General features: G+C 61.1%; 2 protein-coding genes across 2 annotated transcripts; one reads left to right on the top strand and one right to left on the bottom strand.

Annotated features, from left to right (window-relative positions):
* Positions 1-25: 25 nt before the first annotated feature.
* Positions 26-615, top strand: VOLCADRAFT_59178 (uncharacterized protein; the record flags this gene model as incomplete). Its single annotated transcript, XM_002949264.1, has 2 exons — positions 26-152; positions 434-615. The coding sequence occupies 2 exons, from the start codon at positions 26-28 to the stop codon at positions 613-615; spliced, it is 309 nt and encodes a 102-aa protein (XP_002949310.1).
* Positions 616-9,255: 8,640 nt separating this feature from the next.
* VOLCADRAFT_31015 (uncharacterized protein) lies at positions 9,256-10,787 on the bottom strand (the record flags this gene model as incomplete). The annotated part of the gene is made up of 4 exons (XM_002949136.1): positions 9,256-9,409; positions 9,625-9,959; positions 10,377-10,571; positions 10,731-10,787. Coding segments are annotated over 4 exons (741 nt in total), but the record flags the coding sequence as incomplete, so codon positions are not given.
* Between the last annotated feature and the right edge of the window lie 9,194 nt (positions 10,788-19,981).

Genomic DNA, 19,981 nt, shown 5'->3' with positions numbered 1-19,981 from the left:
CTTCATTAAGCGTTTGCCAGGCAAAATGGCACAGACATTCACGGCTTCTGAGTTGCTTTCGTTTGATGGCACTGACGCTGCTAAGCCAGTCTATATTGCCGTCAAGGGGACTGTCTATGACGTGTCAGCCTCGCGAGAGTTCTATGGCAAGGGTAAGCGGCTCGCCATGCACACCATTCTCTGTGTGGCTTGGTCTTCTCCACTGCTTGCATCGGGGTTGGTGGACGTATGCATAACAGTCTTAAGCTGCTTGTAGCACTATGAGCCGTGCGTGTCTTGTTGTTATATTCATGAGCCTATCACAAAACCAGCAACAACCTTCCAATCCACAACCGCCACCCGGCCCGTTGAAAGGGTGGTTGGTGTCACTAGTTCGTCCATGCCATTCCCGCTGACGCTGATGAATGTGCGCTCGCATACATGATCCTTACAGGTGGCCCGTACGAAGCCTTTGCCGGCAGGGAATGCGCGCGTGCCCTGGCTATCATGAAAGTGGACTTGGCGGAGTGCAATGACAACCTTGCAGATTGCACGGAGAAACAGCTTAAGACTCTCGAAGACTGGATTGCGAAGTTCAACGCGAAGTATGCTGTCGTGGGCAAGGTAGCTCATTAGGAAGTCGCACCCGGTGTCCCCTTCTCGGTGGTTTGGTCCTTTCCGTCCATGGGCCTTGGGCGAGGGTTTCTGGGACCAGCGAATAATGCCTGCTGCTTGGGGCCCGATGCGCTCGACATGGTGATGGCTTCGGATAGCATGTTTATTGCCTAGCTTGTTAGGTCTTTCCCATGCTCGAAGGCAGGATTGTGGTGTTAGAAAACGTCCAATTTTGGGTCACATCCCGGGTCTTCGTGCCATCAGCATAGAAGGACGGCGGTCACGTGTCGTTGTTAGTGGTTGTGCGTCGACGAAGGGCAAACACCCAGGGGCATGCAGGATAATTGCTGTTTGCTTGCACTTCATCCAGGTTCCGAGGGCTGCCTAAAGCGGTATCTTCTTGGCGCCTTAGTTTTCATGCCTTATGGTGGCACATTCCTGATTTCACATTCGCATGCGTCTCATGGTAATCCGGAAGATCTGGGCGAACTAGCCGGTTCCCATGCACCGGCACGCATCTATAAGCACTCTTCAACCCTGGCCTTGTGGAGGACTCGCTACGGCAGCTTGCTCCTGAACCCTGTCCGTCCGGGTGTGTGCCTGAACTACTGTCCCGCATGAACCATGCAGTCGCGCGCGTAGCAGTAACGTGAAGTTAATCTCAACCCACAGCGTACAAAAGCGTTGAGGAGCAAAGCGGCGCAGTTGGTAGAGAAAAGGCGCAGCAGTCTCCTTGCAGTCCCTTGGTCTGGCAACATCTTACCTAATCTAGTTGCTATGGTTTCCGACGACATCCCAAATGCCTGCTTGCCCGTGTGTCTGCCCCCATCCAATTCCCTCCCTTTTTCGGCGCGGGCCGCCAGCTCGCCGCCGAGGGGGGCGACTCACAGGTTGATGTGTCTTCACTGTTTCTGCGCGCGTCACCCTTCACTCCGGGACTGGTCACTACATTTGTAGCGGTGGTGGTGCTCACGCTGTTGGGGGGATACTTGTTATTCCTGGACATGCACGGGCCGCACCCATCGGATCAGCACAGCGAGCTGTGAGGCCATCAGGATCGCAATGTGGCAGGTTGTCTGTTGCGTTTGGAGAGGCCTCTGCCCAATAGCAGGATTGTGCAGGATTACACCGTGCATGGCAGGATGAGTTGCTTGCATGCGTGACGTCTCGAACGGTTTTGGTGGATAAGCGTTCCTTGACCGCAGGTGCTTATATATTGTGTATAATCTTGAGCTCGTGCGATACGAAGCATGGATGTAGCATAACTGCACGGTTACAACGGTCGACTGATCTTTTGTGTTAATGCAGTGTTGTCGCCAAAGAGGAACGGGTGTTCATATCCTTCAACACGATGTACGCGCTTTCGGTATGCACCATCTCAGCAATACAGAACATCTCGTGTTTTCACTCTTTTACACCTGATCCCAGAGTCCACGTGCTAATCGCCAGTACCGCACGAATACTCGCACAGTTGCAATTCCTTGCGGCTCTCGCTTCTTGTCGTGCGATAATTGCTACGAGCATACACTTCAGACCAACCTAAAGACTCGCCCGACACCTAAAAGTCAGAGCCAAGCCGTCCAGCCTTCATACATTTGCGATAACCTATCTGTGCTAGTCGCCTGGCGCACCAGTAAATCTACCTGCTCCGCAACTGATAAATGCTGATTTGATGCAGAGTTCACTCCCCCGGCGCTGAGCCCTCCTTCCACCTCGCGGCCCTCTAACTTTGCAACGAAGCGGCGGAGTGCGCCGGCCGCGAAGGCTCGGCGCCTGGCCTCGTCTGCAGCAGTTCGGCGTGAGCGATGGTGCTGCACGTGATCTGCGTGGGCCAGGCGCTGCAGCATCAATCGGTTCAACCCGCTCGGCCCTGCCAATGCTGACGTTGAGGTTGCAGATTTGGCTTTCACTGCTGAGAGTAGGCTGCCTGAGCCCGAGGTAGCAGCCGCTGCCTGGGAACCCTCCAACGTCGACGCCCCTGTGGCTGCCACGTCCCCTGGCATGCGGTCCTGTCTAGTTGTCCTTCCCACCGTGTCTTGCGGCGTGCTAGATGCGCCCGTGGAAGACATCTGTGGTGGTGTCAAGGCCTCCGGCTGCCCCTGTTGCTGTTCGTCCATAGCCGGCAACAGGTGCTTTGACTCCACGGCCGCGGCAATGCTGCCCGCAGCTGCGGCGAGTGTGCTTATCTCGTTGCTCAGCTGTCCCAGCGCCCTAGGGAGCTGCGACGCAATCAAAGAGCAGGAGTGCACGGACACGAGACGCATTAATGTAGGGGGGGTCTGAAGCGGGTTACGCATCCTGAAAGTTGGTTACCCAGTACGTGGACTGGTTGGACAGATACAGGCGAAAAACCCTAAGTGATAACGCCCTTGGAGGAAACCTCGTGCCTGAGGACACAAGAGCACGAGTGGATATTTTTCCACGACCCAAATGTCCAAGCTCTACCTAACCCAAGCATCTGAACCCAACGCACCTCGAGAACAGTGTGCAGCACCGGTTGCAGTGCAGCAGCGGGCGCCGCCAAATGCTGCAGCAGAGCCATTGCCCTCTCACGGGTTGCCGCTGCTGCCGCTGGGCCGCCCAGAAGCTGTGCCGACAGGAAGCCCACCTCGGTGGCCATATCGGCAGGCAGCGATGCAGCCGCGTCTGCCGCCACGAGCGCGGCCAGCGTGGCAGGCAGCGCTGCCGCGAGCGCCGCTGCCGCCTGGCGGGAACGCTCGAAGTGCGAGGTGACGGCGGCCGCAACCGATGCGACGTCGCTTGCAGCGCTATGTTGAGCAGCTACAGAGGAAAGCTCCTTAAGGGCGGGACCTGCATGCATCCATAATTTCATGTTGGCAATATTTCCACGCTAAGCGCATACAAGTCCACACCAGGGCAGAGTGTCTTTTCTCCTACATATCCAGCACAGGTGTCACAGGAACTTGAGGCAAAACTGCAAGCTTCGTACCGTAGCGATGTTATGGTTGAGCATGCCAAACGGCAACCAACACGCACCTAGCTTGCCAGAAAGCAGCTGCACCACGGCCCTGACAGCAGGCTCCGCTTCCGCCACCGCCGATCCCAGCTCGAGTGAGCGGGAGACCAACAGCGGTAGGTGCGCCTGCAATTGAGAGCTGGCAGCCACCTCCTCGTACTGCACAGGCGAAAGGGACACGCAGTCAGGTGATGCGCGGCTCCTGGGCCAACATTCCGGAGAGCCGAGCTGATACCCGAATACCGACTGAATGGAGGTTTGGTGCCATACACAATTCCCTTGGTCAACAAGCTGCGTCCACAGCAGCTACAGGCCCCACCAACCCCGCAGCAGCCGCATCACCAGTACCATAAAGGCCGCTGCCTCATTCCCACCGCCTCCGTGAACCCCTTACTAACAAAAAGGACACACCCAAACTTGCCTGCGCAACCTCCAGCGCATATCGTGCGTCCGCAGCCTGACCAGCCGCCTCCGCCGCGCGCTGCGAAGCCTCCGCCACTGCCGCGGCGCGTCCCGCCTCGCTGCCGGCGGCCGCCAGCGTAGCCAGCACCTCGGCGCGCCCCAGCAGCTGGAAATGTGCCGCAAAGCCATCTGCCATCGCCGTGCTGCCGCTGGACCACGTGATGCCCTGCCGGGAGTATTCGAACTGCAATAGGGCTTCCGACACCTGGCACAGGCGCATTACAACAGCGCGCGACTCTGCGAGCCACTGCTGCCGCCTGCTCATCACGACGGCCGCGCGCTGCACTGCCACCGCTGTGTCCACGGGGAACCGCTCCGGTAAGCCGCGCAGCATAGCCATTACCTGCGACACGGCCGCGCTGCTGGCAGCCTCCCAGGAGGATACTGTCTGCTCCAGCAGCGGCAGTGCGTCCAGTGCAGACTGCAGCTGCGTCAGCAATGCCAGGCGACTGGTGGCGGTGACACGTGCGCTGGGCTGCAGCGGATCGGCCGCTTGTGCCGCAAAGAACTGCGCCAGGGCCTGGCCGATCCTCGGGTCACCTGCAGGTAACGCCTGCAGCAAGTGGTGCTCGTGCATCCACTCATAGGCAGCCAGCCGCTGCAGACGGGCGGCACGTGACGCACGCGCCTCCGGCCCAGCGGCCCACGCGGAGGTGGCGGTCGGCTGGCCAGCGGCAGCAGAGGGGTCGATGGCAGCGGTCACGCTTCCGACTGCCGCCACAGAAGCACATGCTGCCACGTAAGCCAACAGCGTATAGACTTCTTCCGGCGATGCGCACGGCAAGGTCGCCGCAGCCGCCGTCGCAGCCCTCCCACCAGCACGGGAGCCCGCGTCCGAGCCGCCCTCACCATAGGATCCTTCCATCTGGGAAGGGGAGTCAAACCCGACCCGCCCCTCGTCCAAGCCCTCGCTGCCACCCCCGAAACCGTCATCCAGGTCCAAATCCAAACCGAGGTCAATATCGAAGCCTTCCGCGTCCCCGCCACTGCCGTCCCCGTTATTGACGCCTTCCGGCCCATCGACATAACCGAGCCAGCCGGCACCGTCATCGCTGTCGCCGGGGCCTCCGCCTGCCTCGTCTTCATCATCATCCAAGCCACCCAGCAGTTCGCCCTCACCAGCAATCCGTGGATCAAAATCTGTGAAAGGCACGAGCTCAGGTGTACCAGCACCCAATGCCACATCACCGCCGCCGCTTCTGGGTTCACAAATCTCAACGGAGGTCGCGTCGGTTCCGATGCCACCACCACCGCCGCTGTTGTTGTTGCTGCCCATTTTCTGCCGTGAGAGCTCGAGAGACGTCACTAGCTGAGACTCCAAGGCTGACAGGTAATGGCGCAAGTGCGGGAACAACCGACCGGTGATGTACCCCGCCGCGCGGGGCGCCAGAGCCTGTATCACAGCGCTGTATGCCTCGGCCAAGGCACCATCGGTTCCCACCGGCGCCGTCAGGCGCACCGCCTGTCCACACAACCTCAAAGATTGCTCCACCATGTGCGCTACCTCCACACACCGCCACAGCGGCCGCATCGTGGGGGGGACTCCAACCAAGGAGTCGGAGGTGACAGTTTCAGCTTCGCCATTGCCATAACAAGACTGGATGCCCTCCAGCGACTCGGTCACTGCATCCCACCATGCCGCCAGCGCTGCTAGCCCAGCGTGCCCGCAACCGCCTGCCTCAGCCCAGCCCTCCATGCCCGCAGCCGCGTACGCTGCGGCAGCAGTATCATATGTCTGTAGCTCCACCGGCAGCCGCCCGGGTCCCAGAACCGTTGCATAAAAGCGCCGGAGCGCCTCCGCCAACGCCTCCGTTGCCGTGGCAATCGCCGTAGAAAGGCCAGCCGCCACGACGTCCCGAGACTCCCAAGCCGCGTCCAACGCCTGGAGGTCCGCTTCCAGGCTTTCACGCTCGGGAGGCGTCAGCAGTGGTGAGACGCCTCCACCGGCCGTTGCCGCATCGCCAGTAGTGCCGCCAGCAAGGCGAAATAGGAGGTCCGCGCGGCGGTCTTGGTAGGTAGCCGTTAGCTCAGCAAGTGCTTCAAATCGTGTGTGCGCGTCGCGACCGGCGTGCAGCGACTCCTCGACGGGGCGAATCAGCGCATACAAATCCGCTACTACCTGTAGGTGAGAAAGGAAAGGGATTACACAGTCCTTATCGCCTTGACAGTATCACATTAAGGAGGTCCAGGAAAAGAATGAAAATGCCAAGGAAAGGGTAGCGGACACCAGCGCAGCCTGCATGCATACCGATTGGCGCTCACGACCGATGTCTTACGACAAACTTACCTTTGCCTCCACCCCAACTTGCTCAACCACGAAACAACTTACTTGCGCAAAAGGCGTGTCTGGTTGTGCAGCTGGCGCACTGCCGGCACCACCGCCGGTGCCGCCTGCACCGCCGAACCCGCATCCAATATGCAGCTGCCCAGCCAGCTCCGGAGCTACATCTGCGGCTAGGCGGTGCATCAGCTCCGGCCACCGGCTGCAAATATCCGCAGCCGCAGCCAGCCAAGGCAGTGGACACGCAGCCGCCGCCTCAATGCCACCCTGGACACCCGGCGTAGCTGCACGGATAATCGCGTGGGGACTCCCGCCTGGTTGCGGTTCATTACCTTGGAGGTAATGCTGAGTTAATGATTGTGTCGAGGAACCTCTTGTACAGCTGAGGCCAGATCCGGGATCCGCAATGCCAAGGACCGGCGCGGAAAGTCGCGCGTTGGCCAAGGTCGCAGTGGCTGCCGCCAGGCCCGCCACATCGCCGCTCAGCCGTAGAAAGTCCTGTAGGCCAGTTGCCGAGTCCGCAACGGGTTCCCCCCCGTGCGAGAGTGCGCGCTGGGGGTCAGACGGGCATAGCTGTTGACCTGTGAGCATGCGTGCTTCCATGCGGTTGCTAGCTGCCCGAACCAGCCTAAGCAGCGCGTCTGAGGCGGCTGACACTATGGCAGCAGCGGAGGGGTCGCCACCGTTGCTGCCGTTGCCGCCATCTGTTGCACCAAGCCCAGGCCGTTGATGTGGTGGGGAGTGCCGCTGCAGCACCTCAGCCACGTATCGCACCTGCTGATTTGTTGAAAGACCCACCAAGCCGCCGGCGCGGCCGGCAGCTCCCGTGGCGGAAGCCGCTGCCTGGCGTTCGTGCACCTGTGCCTGCGCATCCGCCGCAATGCCCACCATTGCGTCCCCTAGCGTCCTACCAGCTGCAACTACCGCACCTGCCAACTCTCGCCCTGGCACGCGCACCCCTGCCACGTGTCCTGACAATGCCGCTGCCGCATCTGGCGAGCCCGGTGCCAGCACCACCGCGGCAGCGGTCGCCAGCCGTTGTGAGCCGCGCAGCGCCTGCCAAGCAGCCGCCACATCCAGGGGCCGCGGCTCTCGTGGCGCTAGCGCCTGCGCCTGCGCAACCGCTGGCACGGACAGGCCACCAGCCACCAGTGCTGAGAGCGCCTGTGCCCAGCGATGGTGGTAGCTGGTGGCGGGATAGGCTGGTGGCAGTAGCTTGCGCACGATGGTCCCGTACTGCGTTAGGGTAGCCACGGCTTCGCAAAGCGCCGCCTCACGGCGGCCCAGCACGTCTGCGGCCTGGCGATCGCACTCATGGCATGACAGCAGCAGTTCCTGCGGTGCAACAGACCAGGATGCGGTTAAGTTGTGCTCCTAGTTCGCAAAAGCCCTCTTTCGCCACACCAGATCCTCTGGCAGCTTTAATACGGGTTACTATCGGTTACAGCTGACCGTGCCTTCTGGGAGCATGCATATCCGCGGCGCACAACGCCCATCACAAACGTATTGCAGCCGAAGGGCTTCAACCAAGTCACTAGCGACACATTGCCAGATCCCGTCTCTCACCTCTGGCAGCTGTCCGATACCCAAGTCGTCGCTGCCCATCACAGCCGGCAGCAGCGCATGCGGCGTAGCTGCATTCAAAGGCGCATGGCCAGGGACCGGCACAGGCGTCAGCAGCCCCAAAGCGCAGCCGCTCTCGACAGCCCTCCACGAGGCACCGCTGGCCAGAGTTCCCTCAAGGAATGACCCTTCCCTGCAGCGACCAGGCAAGGAAATACGCGGTAAATCGAAAAAAAACATGGCCGGTGGAAACCGCCAGGAGACGCGTACTGAAAGCAAAGTTAAAAAAACCTACTAAGCGCCGAGTCCTCAGGGCCGCATGCGGGAATCGAGGGTCAACCGTGAATGCAAAGCAGGAGACGCGCGCCGCCGGAAAGAGACCATGTGGGGCTAGGCTAGGAGGTTCCCAAGGAACCCTAGTCAAGCGCGCAAACGACCCTGTACCTGCGACATGGTATTTATGCTGGCAGGCGTACTCACCTAAGAACGCCGAGAGTGCCCGCGTGCTGTTGGGCCCAAGCTCCGCACTGCTGTAGCAGCTGCGGCACGGCATTGCTCAGCGAGCTTCCCTCCGCGGCCAGGCTCGCCGCCTCCTGAGCAGCGGCCGCGACGATGGCGCTTGCCTCCGCCTCGGCTCGGCTGGCTATCTCCAACGCCGACTGTCGACGGGACGGGGAAGATCGGAAAGCGGAATGCGCGAGGGCCAATCCAGTAATCATCTCCAGAAATGCATTCTAAGCTTTCTGGCGTAACGAAATGCGCCGTACAAACCATCCGCAAGCGCAGGAGGTCAAGAACCAAGACGATCCATTTGGAACGTTGTTGGATACTCAGGTTGTGCGTGGCCCAGGGAGCTAAGATAGTGTGACCAACCTTAGCTTGCTGGATGCGTTTTTGCGCCTCTGTAGCCGCACTGCGCATGGCCTCTGCAAACGCCTGCGCCTCAACATACGCGAGCAGCACTCCCACGGGGCCGTCCAGCACCGCCGGCAGATCTTCCTCTGCCTGCTGCAGTTGCCGCTGCGCCTCCTCAGCTCTGCCGAGCGAGAAACACAGGCCAACGTAAAACGAAGTTGGTTATAATGGAACACTATTGGAGTTCCAAGGACTTGTAACAAAGGACTTGTAACTCGCAGGGCAAGAAGTACCCGGCCACACTATTACTCTTTCTATCGCAATAGAGCTACAGCATGGTGATAACCGACATAACTATCATTTCATGAGTCTCTTTGTCAACAACTCCAATTCGCGGTTCTCCAAGCCACCCGCAAGTTAAAAAGGGGTGGCAAGAGACACGGCCAGACCTGCTGACGAACAGATTCAGCGCCACTGCAAGTTCCATGTCTTGTCTCGCTGCCATATCCTCGCGCTCCACTGCCCAATCGACCCCCGGATCGCTGAGCACCGCATCAGCCAGGCCCACCAACGCCTCCCGACGTCGGCGCAGGCACGCGAACGTTGTCTCGCAGGCGGCTCGGAAGACGCCCTCCAAGCCGCCAACACCGAGGGCGGTGCTGAGCATCTGGGTCAACCTGTGGAAAGGGCAGTATCCGTAGTGGACCGGGGACCGTTGGTGCCGCTAACGATGGGCATCGTAGAGCCGGCAACGCTGTGATGGCATGTCCGGGCAAGGCACCTTTGTGGTACTAAAGAAAGGTACTCAGGCCGTTTTCGCCCTCCTGGAGATGTATCTCATCCTGGAGATGTTATCTCCTGCATCTCTCGAAACTACCACCATCAGCCTCACCTGAACGGCACCACCTCCGGAACCCGCAGCTTGGCGCCCTTATCCCAACATACGTTGTAGTCGATGTGCACCACGCCGGCTTCACGTCCCTCCAGCAGGATATTGTCCGGATGGCGGTCGCCCAGCCCCAGCAAGTGGCCCACGCAGCTCATGACCGCCAAAGAGCGGCTGTAACGTTGCAGTCTCCGCCACGAGAGGGCCGCAGAGCCGCCACCTGCCCACAGCACGCGCGCCAGCAGCTGGCGCGGCGCGACTGCGGCCAGGCTTGCGAAAACGGCACGCAGTAAGTCAGCCGGCCAGTTGCGACGGGGTGTGGCACTGGAAAGACCGCGTTCCTGCATGGCCCATGTACAAGTGGAGCATTGAGTGGAAGTATTTCCAAGGTGCATTACCCGACAAGGATCAAATACTGGGGCAGTGTTTAGTTGCAAGCGCAGATACGTAAGCCCAGCGACTCAACCCGAGGTGGAGGGAAAACACACACAATGAAGAATGGAGCAGAATAAAACCAGGAAGAATTGGCCCGCAGCATATTAGTAAATGGCGTCAAGTTCATCCCATCGCAATCGTGCACGAGGTCATGTCGTTATTATGGAAGGGCAGCGGGGTTGTACCTGCAGGGCGGACACCAGCGTGGAGTAAAAGAGGTCCATTGGTCGACTGGCGGCGGCGGGGGGCGGCGGCTCTACCTCCGGCGGAGGCGGTGACCCCTCCGCCAGCGCCTTCGCCACGCCTTCCTGACGGGCAGCCACCATCGCGCCGTGGCGCTCCAGGGTGGCTGCCTGCCACTGTCGAAACACAGCGAACAATGAAGTGGTGCTAGGCACCCACTGAATGAGCCCTGCGCGGGGCCCCAGAGGGGTAACACTGTAGCAGCGCACTGTCGCGAGGCCGCGTGCGGCGGCTGAGGGGTCCGCTTGGAGCATCGAGTTAATGGCTCGTAGCACCTGAAACACGGCAGAGACACAGGGAGCTACACGTAGCTGCGGCAGAAAGCGCCTGTCCGGCACGGGAAGCTTGTCAAGCAGAATATAAGGGGAACCAGCGCTAACGCAACCAACAAGCATGCCAGCTATGCGGCCTCTGGTCTGGGGTCCCTTACATACCTGCATCAGCCGCTCATCCATGCGCAGGTCCTCGCGCCCCTTCAGAAGGTACGTGTACGTCTGTCCATCGCTGCCCACCAGCGCCACACGTTTGGGCCGGGTTTTGGTGTTAAGCGCCACCACCTCGCTGCACACTCCCGCCACAGTGACCGTTGCCGCCATTGCTGCCGTCGCTGCAGCCGCTGACTCCGTTATTCCCAAGGAGGCCAGTGTTGCAAAAGGCACTAGGCCACCGCCGGCGCCGTCGTCGGCGTGACACCCGGGCATGGGCACCTCCGAGCCCTGCAACGCCGCCAGTCGGGGCGACAACTCTGCTATCGGCGGCAGGGGCTGTCGCTGCTGCCGTGCCAGCGATGCCGCCGCGGCACGCAGCGGTGCCCAGGCCTGGCTGGGCCGAGCCCAGTCGCGCACACCAACGCCGTCGCGCAGTGATGCCGCAGCGGCCCGCAACCGCGGCAGCACGGCTTCTGCAAAGCGACGCTCGTGCGGCGTTTCGGCCGGCATCGCCGCCATAACACGGAGCTGGCGCTCTAACAGCATCACAGCGGGTGCCATGAGGGTGGAATAGCGGCTCGAGAGGAGAGCCTGGCGCTGATCTGCGTTAATAGACGCGTCGTCCGCAACACGCGAAGCCTCGGCCTGTAGGCTCACGGCTCTGCGCAGTGGTGTATGGATGGGCCAAGCGTGCGTGGGGCTACGAAAGAAAACCGGCTCAGACTCAAATAGCTTTAGCAATGGCAGAGTAAGCTCGTGAGATGCCTGCAGGATATCAACGCATCGACGTGCCCTAACGAAAGAACAGTAAGGGCATCGCCAGGCCCCTACAAAACACCCCCTCAGGAACGTACCTGCGCGCAATTTCCACCTCCACTTCTGCTAGCAGAGCCGCCCAGCGCTCGTCCCACAGCACTGTCAGTCTCTCCATCTCCGCAACCAGCACCTCCACGCCCGCCAGTAGTCCTGCTCGACTACGACCCAAATCCGCCAAAAGCGCCCGCAGCTCCGGAACCATAGAGGCACCAGTCACTGACGATTCCATTGCAGCTTTGGCAGGGGCTTCACCCGAAGACGCGGCTGTGGCGGCGGCAGCCGCCGCTGTAGCAGCTGCCATATCCGCGGCGCGCACTTCAACTACTGCTGGATATAGCACCAACGACGGCGCGGCACGGCCCACTGCGTGCAGCAGCAGGCCTAGCAGCCGCCGCGCAGCCCCGCTGGCACTGGGGAGCTGCGCTAGCAGCTGCGGAGTGATCGTCGACCATGCCAATGGTGGCACCACCGACAGCTGTGCTTCCAGCAGATGCTCAATTGGCGTGGCGTGGCGCACGACAATGTGCAGGAGCTGTAGCAGCACTGGCAACATATCCTCGGGACGTGCAGCGGTATCATGGCTAAAGGACAGCGCAAGATACCGGCAGTACGCCACTGCTGCGGCGCCATACCCCACCGCCGCCCAGGCCCCAGATGCATCGTCCACAGATGCGCCTGTAGGGCTAACGGCCGCGCCGCTGCTAGACCCTAACGTGCTGCTAGCTAATCCGCCTGCTGGTGAAGGCGCTTGCGGTGGAGGCCGTGCCGCTCGTGCCCGATGCTCCTTCGTTGCCTTGAATACCAGGTCACCCCAGGCCTTCCAGGCGCGCGCCAAGTCCGGGGACAGCTGCAGCGCACGAAGGCAACAGGACGCTGGTGCATAGTACGACTGCAGCAGGGCTTCCGGCAGAAGGAATGCGAGCTGCGCCGCTGGCGCAGACCCGCCGCCGCCGGGGCCCGGAGCCATGGCGCACGAGGATATGCCATGCTCAGAAACTAGCTCCCGAAGGAGACTTGAGCTGAGCGCGGGCCAATCCAACGCACTCGGCCACTGCGGAACAGAAGACGTGGCAGGGCTTGGGCGGGAGACGTTGGTGTCCGTACCGGTGACGCCAGGCTGCGCGTGCTGCAGGCTACGCTGCTCCTGCTGCTGCTGCTGCGAGTTGAGCAGGAAGCCCGGGGGGCCAGCACGAGACTGGCCGTTGGTTTGCCTGCCTTGGTCTGCCCCTTGGGGCCGCTGGCTGCCATGTGGCTGGATGTGGCTTGGGTGATGCGGGCCATGGGAGGCCGGTGCAGGCGAATGGTGACTCGACGCCACCGCACCTGCCTTCAGCATCCACCGTGCCAGCGTGCATAAAGCACACGCCAGGTCGTCTGCATCAGCGTCCACGACGCGGTGCAACGGAGCCCCAGGCGGTAAGCGGCGGAGCGCAGGTCCGTCCACAGACCCCAAGTGCGGCAGTAGGGCCCGCAACTGCAACTCCACGACTTGTCCCGGCATGAGCCTTCCAGATGCCGCACATACCAGGCTGTGCGTTATGGAGAGCACTTCGCGGGCGCCAGCCGCGGCATCCACCTCGAGCCCTGACACGCGCGCTGCAGCCGCCTGCACCAGTCGGGTCGCCAGACTCCAATTGCCCGTCGCCGCCCCGGCGCGGATATTCTCAATTAGCAGAGCTTGCGTCCCAGGCAGCCCGGCTCGCGGGTCGCTTGCCCGCACGGCGCGCAGCAGCCCCGCCGTTACAGCTACATCACGAACAACTGCGGTTTGCAGGCCGCCGTCTGGGCTCAGCAGGCCGCGGCCAAGACCAAAGCTGAATCCTGCGCTAGTGACAGCACCCGTCGTCGTTTCACCGGCTACTTGGCCGGAATGCAGCACCTGTGGCAGAAGTAGTCCACACCAAGGGCCATGGGCGCCGGCAGCCCCGCTGCCGTGTGCTGCAAGTTCTCCATCCAGCGACCGCAATGCGCTGCGCAGGTAGCTAATCTGCAACAGCAACTGCCGCTGCCCGGCCGGGTCGGATAGTGCGCTGGCGCGAAGCTGGTCCAAAATGCGGTCGAGCTCCAGGGAGGTGGCCTCGCGGACGGCTGCAAGGTCCATTGAACGGGGCCGCGGCGGTGGCGAAAGGGGTGCCAAGGAGCCTGAAGGATGTGCACTGCGGGGCGCTGCAGCCGCTGCTGTGCCCTCCAATGCCCGGAGGGCGGCCAGCAGGACGGTATTGGAAGAATCGCCGGGTACCTGTCGCGAGGAGATTAGCATAACCTAACGGAAAGGCGAAAAACCAAGAGCCCAGCCAGACGAACGAATGGAAAATTCTAGTCCGGTAGAGTTTTACACACCTACCAATAGGAACAGTACATATCATTCTTGCAAGCAAAAGGATCGGGCGCGTCTTCAAGCCAACACGTACTTCAAGTACTTCGCCGTGTCGTGACACAAGATGGCAGTATTTTCGCAAAAACAGTGTGCGTAACTTGGGCAGCTACGCGCCGAATCAAAACCCTTCACAACAGCACAATGTGTCTCGACTCACCAGTTCTGAGGAAGAAACGGACCGTACCGCCGTGTCGAAGGCTGCCAGAGCACGGAACCTATGCTCAATGGAAGCCGCCATCGCTGGCCACCAGCCCGCTACGGCGGACTCGGTGGCTGCGGTGCGAGAGAAGGCGCCCACCAGACCCTGCAGGTTATATGCCAGTTTAGGCCAGGTTATGCGTCTCTAGTAACTGGAGAAAATCTCTCTTTCCGTGGGGCGCATGTGCGCATGCATGGCACAGACCCTACGGTCTGATCGCAGTAATGATTCTGGCCCTTACCACGCAGCGGCCTGCCATCGGGCTGTTCTGTCGCTGCCTTTTAAGGAGCTGGTGCCCTGACGCACCTGGAGCCCTGACCAGTCGGTCAATGCCGCGTAGCATTCGGCCACTCGCTCCACCACGAAGCTTTGAGCGGCGGCTGCAAGCTCCAGTGCCGTGCTAGGGCTTGGCCCTGGAGCAGCAGCGGCACCGTTGCCGCTGCCAGGGCTGCCGGTGGCACTTAGAGAGGTGGCGGGAGCTTGCGCGGGCGCAAGGAATGAGTTATAGGATAAGAGCGCCTGCTCGTAGGAGCCAGCCGCCTGCTGACTCAGGCCCAGAAGCCAAGCGAAGGCGTCCTGCGGCATTGCACACAAGAAGCGTAAGTGTACCAGGCAAGCGGCAAGAAGTTCCCAAAATTCACCGGAGTACCCAGCTGATGGCTACAGTCTGCCCCAGTATCAAAACACCATGAACGCAGGAAAGCCAGGTATCATTTGCTTCGGACAGCGGGCTCTTTTGCTGTGAAGACATGTTGTGGATTGGCGCAGCATGCACAACAAGAGCAACTGTTAGCTATTAGCTTGGCATGCCATGCTCTGCAATACGAACAGAATCTCGAACCTGCGAAACCCCCAGCCGAGGCAAAACCGTATACAAAAGGATGTCGCCTAGTCCGGCCTGACCTTTTGATGTTTGTTGCCACCGCCGCTACGTGCTCCGCGCATCGGCTCTGGTCGCCTTTTCGCGGTGCTCAGCCCTGCAGTGCCCAGTCGTGACTCGCCGGACGCCAGCACGTCCGCGGCAGCTGCGGCCGTAGCCGCGGCGAGGGCGGAAGCGCCCGGCAGGTGCGCTCCCTGGAGCAGAGGCTCAAATTCGCGGACAGCCCAGGTGTGCAGGCCCTGTGAATGCCGCACCGGCAACCGCAGCTTTAGTCGGCAAGGGGCCGCCCTTGTTACATTTGTTGCATGAAAAGCAATGTTATTTTGCTGAGCGCGAAGTCACCGCAATGAGAAATGAACACGAGGACAAAAAGCCGCCCTGAACAACGGCCCCCTAAGCTCATGCTATAACAGATCACATGGGTACATATGGGAAACGGCGCGTGGACTACCTGCAAACTGTCTGCCTCGCCCATAGCAAGCAAGGCGGAGCCCACCAGCTTAAGGATTTCCACTACAGAGAGGGCCAGGCGGGATAGGCTGCTTTCAAGCTGCTGCATCGGAGACGGAGCGGCAGCAGCTTCGTCGGCCATGGCGACCCCTGGCACAGCTCCTCCAGCCGCTGCCGGGGCGGGTGCGACCGCCGAAGGATGAGGCGGCTGCTGGGCAGGCGCAGCATCCCCTACCGTACCCCCACGGCGCTGCAGCTGCTTACTGGCATGCCGCGAAGCTGTATGGGCTGCCTGCGATGGCGCATCCACAGCAGCATTGGATCCCGGGGCTGATGCGGCCGCAGCGCCAGCTACGCCCAGCGGTCTGGCTGCGCCGCCACCGCCCGCGCCGTCGCCTTTGGCATCTGCTTGCGGTGCCCCGCCTGACACTGCCGCAGCCTTGCTGCGCTCCTTGGCCAGGCTGTTCAACAGCTGACGCATCGTAAGGCGCAAGTCGCTCAGGCGCATCAGCCCATGGTGCGCCACGTGGTGGTGTGCGGATGCCAGCGCTGCGATGCGCGCGAGCAGCTCCCGCCCACGAGTGAACCATTCCTCACACACCTGCAAACGCGTGTGGGACAGTGGGGTAGGGGTTTGATAAGTACTTATTTGAAGCAAGAACTGATAACCATGCCATTTGCAGAACGCAAACGGACAGTAAGACCATTGGCGCTTCCCCTTGTCACCCACCATCGCCACCCACCCATCACCGGCGGATACTGACACAGGTGAACCCACTCACAAAAGCGGTAGAACATGATACCTGGGTTCGCATTGTTACAAGACGTGAACAGCAACAGACCATAAGTGGGCTGGGGAACATGAAACATGTTCGTGATCTTGGAAGTCTGGAGTGTGCGAAGGCAAGTGTGCCAGTATCTTTGTCACGCAAGCTTGCGCTGAAGTGGTCTTACTTTTTTGTTAGCAGTTAAGAAGGCCAGGACCGGTTGTGGCAACAGGTCGCGACCCGCATGCCCCTCCGCCGCGTGCGCCACAGCCCGCTCGAGTGCGCCCACAAGCTCCAGAGCCAGCCAAGCAGACTCGTGGCCTGACGCGCCCACGCCCCCAGAGCCTGCGTCGCGCCGCTCCTGGGAGAGCCGTGCATACGTCATCTGCAAGGGGCAACATTATGTAACGCTTAATGTCTGTAAATCTTGATCCAGCAGCGCCCAACGGGTCACGATTTAGGGAAAACTGCTATAACTCGTGGCCTTACGTTCCGATGCATGTCACACAAGGAGGACGAATGGCTCATGCGCATGTCCGCAGTCATAAAGCGCTTGTGATTTTAGTCCCTAATGCCGCCGCTCTTCACGACATTGCAAAAGAGGAAGAAGGCCGCCCCAAAAGCCGCCGTAGCGCACTTCTCAAAGCTAACCATCCATCCTCATGCCCAACCTGTAGCATTCGCTCCAATACGCCCAAGGTCTGAGTTGGTCCGCCCAAGTGCGTCCGCAGACGTGCCGCCACAATATGCTTGGACCCCTCCTGTAGCGCCAACCAGACAAGCGCAGCACCGCTGCGGTCGACGGCACCCGACGCATGGTTCCATTTTCCCCCAGTTACAGCCACCGGTAAGCTGCTGTTGCTGGCGGCCACGGTGCTGCCGCCGCCGGCGGAATCAGCCGCGGCCTGCACAGACACCTCGGCTGGCAACATGCCCAGAGCCAGGCGTTGAAGCGCCTCCAACCTTCCACCGCCGTCGCCATCCTCGCCTGCGCCTGAGCCCGCAGATGATGCCGCGGGAATGCGCTTCCGGAGCAGCACGTTGCCTTGCGTTGTCGCTGCCGACTGGAAGATCAGCTCCAGCAGCCGGGCCACCTGTTGTACGCGCGGCGCACGCATTGCCGGCGCAACACCCAGCGAGTCCTGCCAGTCTGGCACCCAAGTGCAACACGAGGGCGGGCCACGCAGCATCGCCAAGAGTGCCGCCTCAGACAATTCTGTCGCCAGGCGCAACGCCGCCGTCGCCACATCGGGTGACAGGTCAGCCATGGCATCCAGCGCCAGCGCCACCAGTGGGCCGAATGATTCTGGTCGCGGCGGCTGCGGTGGGGTTACCGGACCTGCCAACGTCCATTCAAGAACTCCAATGGCTGGGGCTCCAATGCCAGAAGCGGACATTGCCAACGGCGCCGGCTGCTGCAGCGGCCGCAGCACATTTGCAACAAGATCGGCCGCACATTCAGCAGAAGCGACGCGTATGCGGGCGTCCCAGCTAACTGCGCCAGCTGAAATGGCCTCCATTGCTAGCCGGAACAGCTGCTCACAGCGGAGAGCGCCCGATCCCGCAACCACAGGGTGCTTAATGAGACGCTGAACCGCCAATAATGTACGCAGCTTGAGGCCTGTATCTACAGACGTGTCGTTGCCCGCGATCAAAGAACCGGCCTGCAGGCTGTGGATTGTGTGAAGGTAGGCTGCGCAGCAGGCTCTTGCAACTGTGGGTGGTGCTGCTGCCAGGCCGTTTGCTATTGCTTGCCACCTAGCGTCCTGGGCCGCTGCTGCGGACTCCGGCTGGGCGTGCTCGTGTGAGCGGCGAGTCCCAATCGTCGCTGCTGCGCAGGATGTCCGTCCTTTATTGTAGACCACCGCTATCAGACCAACCGCTGCCGCTGCCCAGGCGTCGCAGAGAGCCAGTGCAACAGACGACGGCAATGAGGGCCGCTGCTCCAGTCGTGTTGGCGCAGTAGCTGTCCGTTTGCTGGTTCCGCCCCTATCTTTCGCCGGCAAGACCGCCAGGCCACCCCTGGCTCTTACACCCTTGGAGGACAGCAATACAGCTTGTGCTGTGCTGGATTCCCGGGACTCTGTTGTTGGGGTCGCTTGCGAAGCGGGCTTCGTCCTAGAGGCGCACAGCGCGGCCCATATTAAGGCCTCAATCCGGAAGAGGCTCTTGTCTGATAGCCAACCTCGTTGACAGGCTGCCTGCAGCACTGCGCAGTCGAATGCAGCCGCAGCCGCGGCACCGGTGTCCCCGACACCGCCCTCCAAGCCCGTTGCCCCTGCCAATGGAGAGCGGTAGAGATGTGAATGCGTTTGAAGTGCCGCAAGCATGGCTGCTCCCGGCTGCAACGCCGCCAAGTGCAGGCACAGGTCACCCAGTAGCCACTCCAAGGTGGTCGTCGCCAGCTCCCGTCGTGACAGCAGCGCATGAAGGAGCTTCGCCGCAGCAGCCACTGACGATGCGCAAGGAGATGACCTATGTGGAATTGCGGCGCAGGGAGACAATTATAGCAAAACTTCCGCAAACGTTCCTCTTCAATGCCTTCCGGCTTAGGCAGCCAATGATTCACCTACCGGTTGCAGTAACAATCATCGCTTTCCCCTCGTCAAGGAGCACGTATTAAGGTATAACAGTCACGTGCATCCAAATCCGGGGTGTATGCCGTGCCACCAGGCGCCCTGCCGTGCCGCGCCATGGGGACTTGCCTGAGGGCACACACGCCTATGCTCCCTGCCTGGCCCTCCAAAACAAGCTCCAGCAGCATACACCTGGCTTCACCCGGTGCAGAAGCCCTATCAAGTAGCCGCAATGCACAACCCATTAGGGCCTCTGCGTCCGCGCCAGGCCTTGCGCCCTCCTCGCCGTCCACCGCCGCGCCTAGCGATGACAGCGCCCACTCCAACGCGGTTCGGAAGATCCATAAACGCAGCGCAGTGCCGCGGCTCTCAATCCCCGAGGTTAATAGTGCGTTGCACGGCTCCACTGCAAGTGTACGTGGCGCTGAACTCCTACCGTCTTCACTGCCGCCACGCGCAGCTCCATCTGCATTTACCACCTTTGCATCAACACAAACACTCGGAGTCTCCGGCGCTGCCGCAGCCAGCACGGCGCCTACAGGACCAAAGATGCCCGCCGCCTCGTCCAAGGACCAGGACAAGCTGGGCGCAGCCACTGTGCTGGCCTGGCTAGCCGACGTGCTGGCAGTAGAGCCTTGGCCCTGATCCCGTAGCGTAAGCGCAGCAAGGTGCCTTGTGATGTCATCGTCGAAGCCCTCCAACACATCGTCCACGTCCCGCGGGTCGATACCCGTAACACATGACGCCACGCTGTCGACAAGTGTCTCAATGCAACCGCACAGGCGGCTGGTCCATGTCCCAGCACCGTTAGGGCGCGTGTTGGAACTAGCCCTAGCATCTGCATCCTCATCTAGCCTACCAACGCTGCTTCGAACTTCTGTTAGCGTAGCCAATAATCGGCGGTACAGGCCGATAAGATGCCGCACAGTGGCGGCGCCCGGCCGCGTGCGCAGAATGGCAGTGAGGGCAAGAGGTGGTATAGGAGGCGCATGCTGCTTTGGCATGAACGCATCCGCCGCCTGGCCAAGTGTATTTGTTGTGGGGTGAGGTGAGGCCGCGAGAGCACCAGGCTGCGCGTGCTTTCCTACAAGCCCAACTTGTTTCTGAGGCATTTGATTATTCGTTTGGATGCTGTATTGGCCTGCTGTTGTAGATTTCAATACGCCTCCAGCAAGAACTACACGAGAAGGTC

This window comes from Volvox carteri, assembly GCF_000143455.1.
Source record: "Volvox carteri f. nagariensis unplaced genomic scaffold VOLCAscaffold_13, whole genome shotgun sequence".
NCBI classification, from domain to species: domain Eukaryota; kingdom Viridiplantae; phylum Chlorophyta; class Chlorophyceae; order Chlamydomonadales; family Volvocaceae; genus Volvox; species Volvox carteri.
The sequence above is the reverse complement of the archived record's forward strand: the minus strand, read 5'-3'. Positions and strand labels throughout refer to the sequence as shown.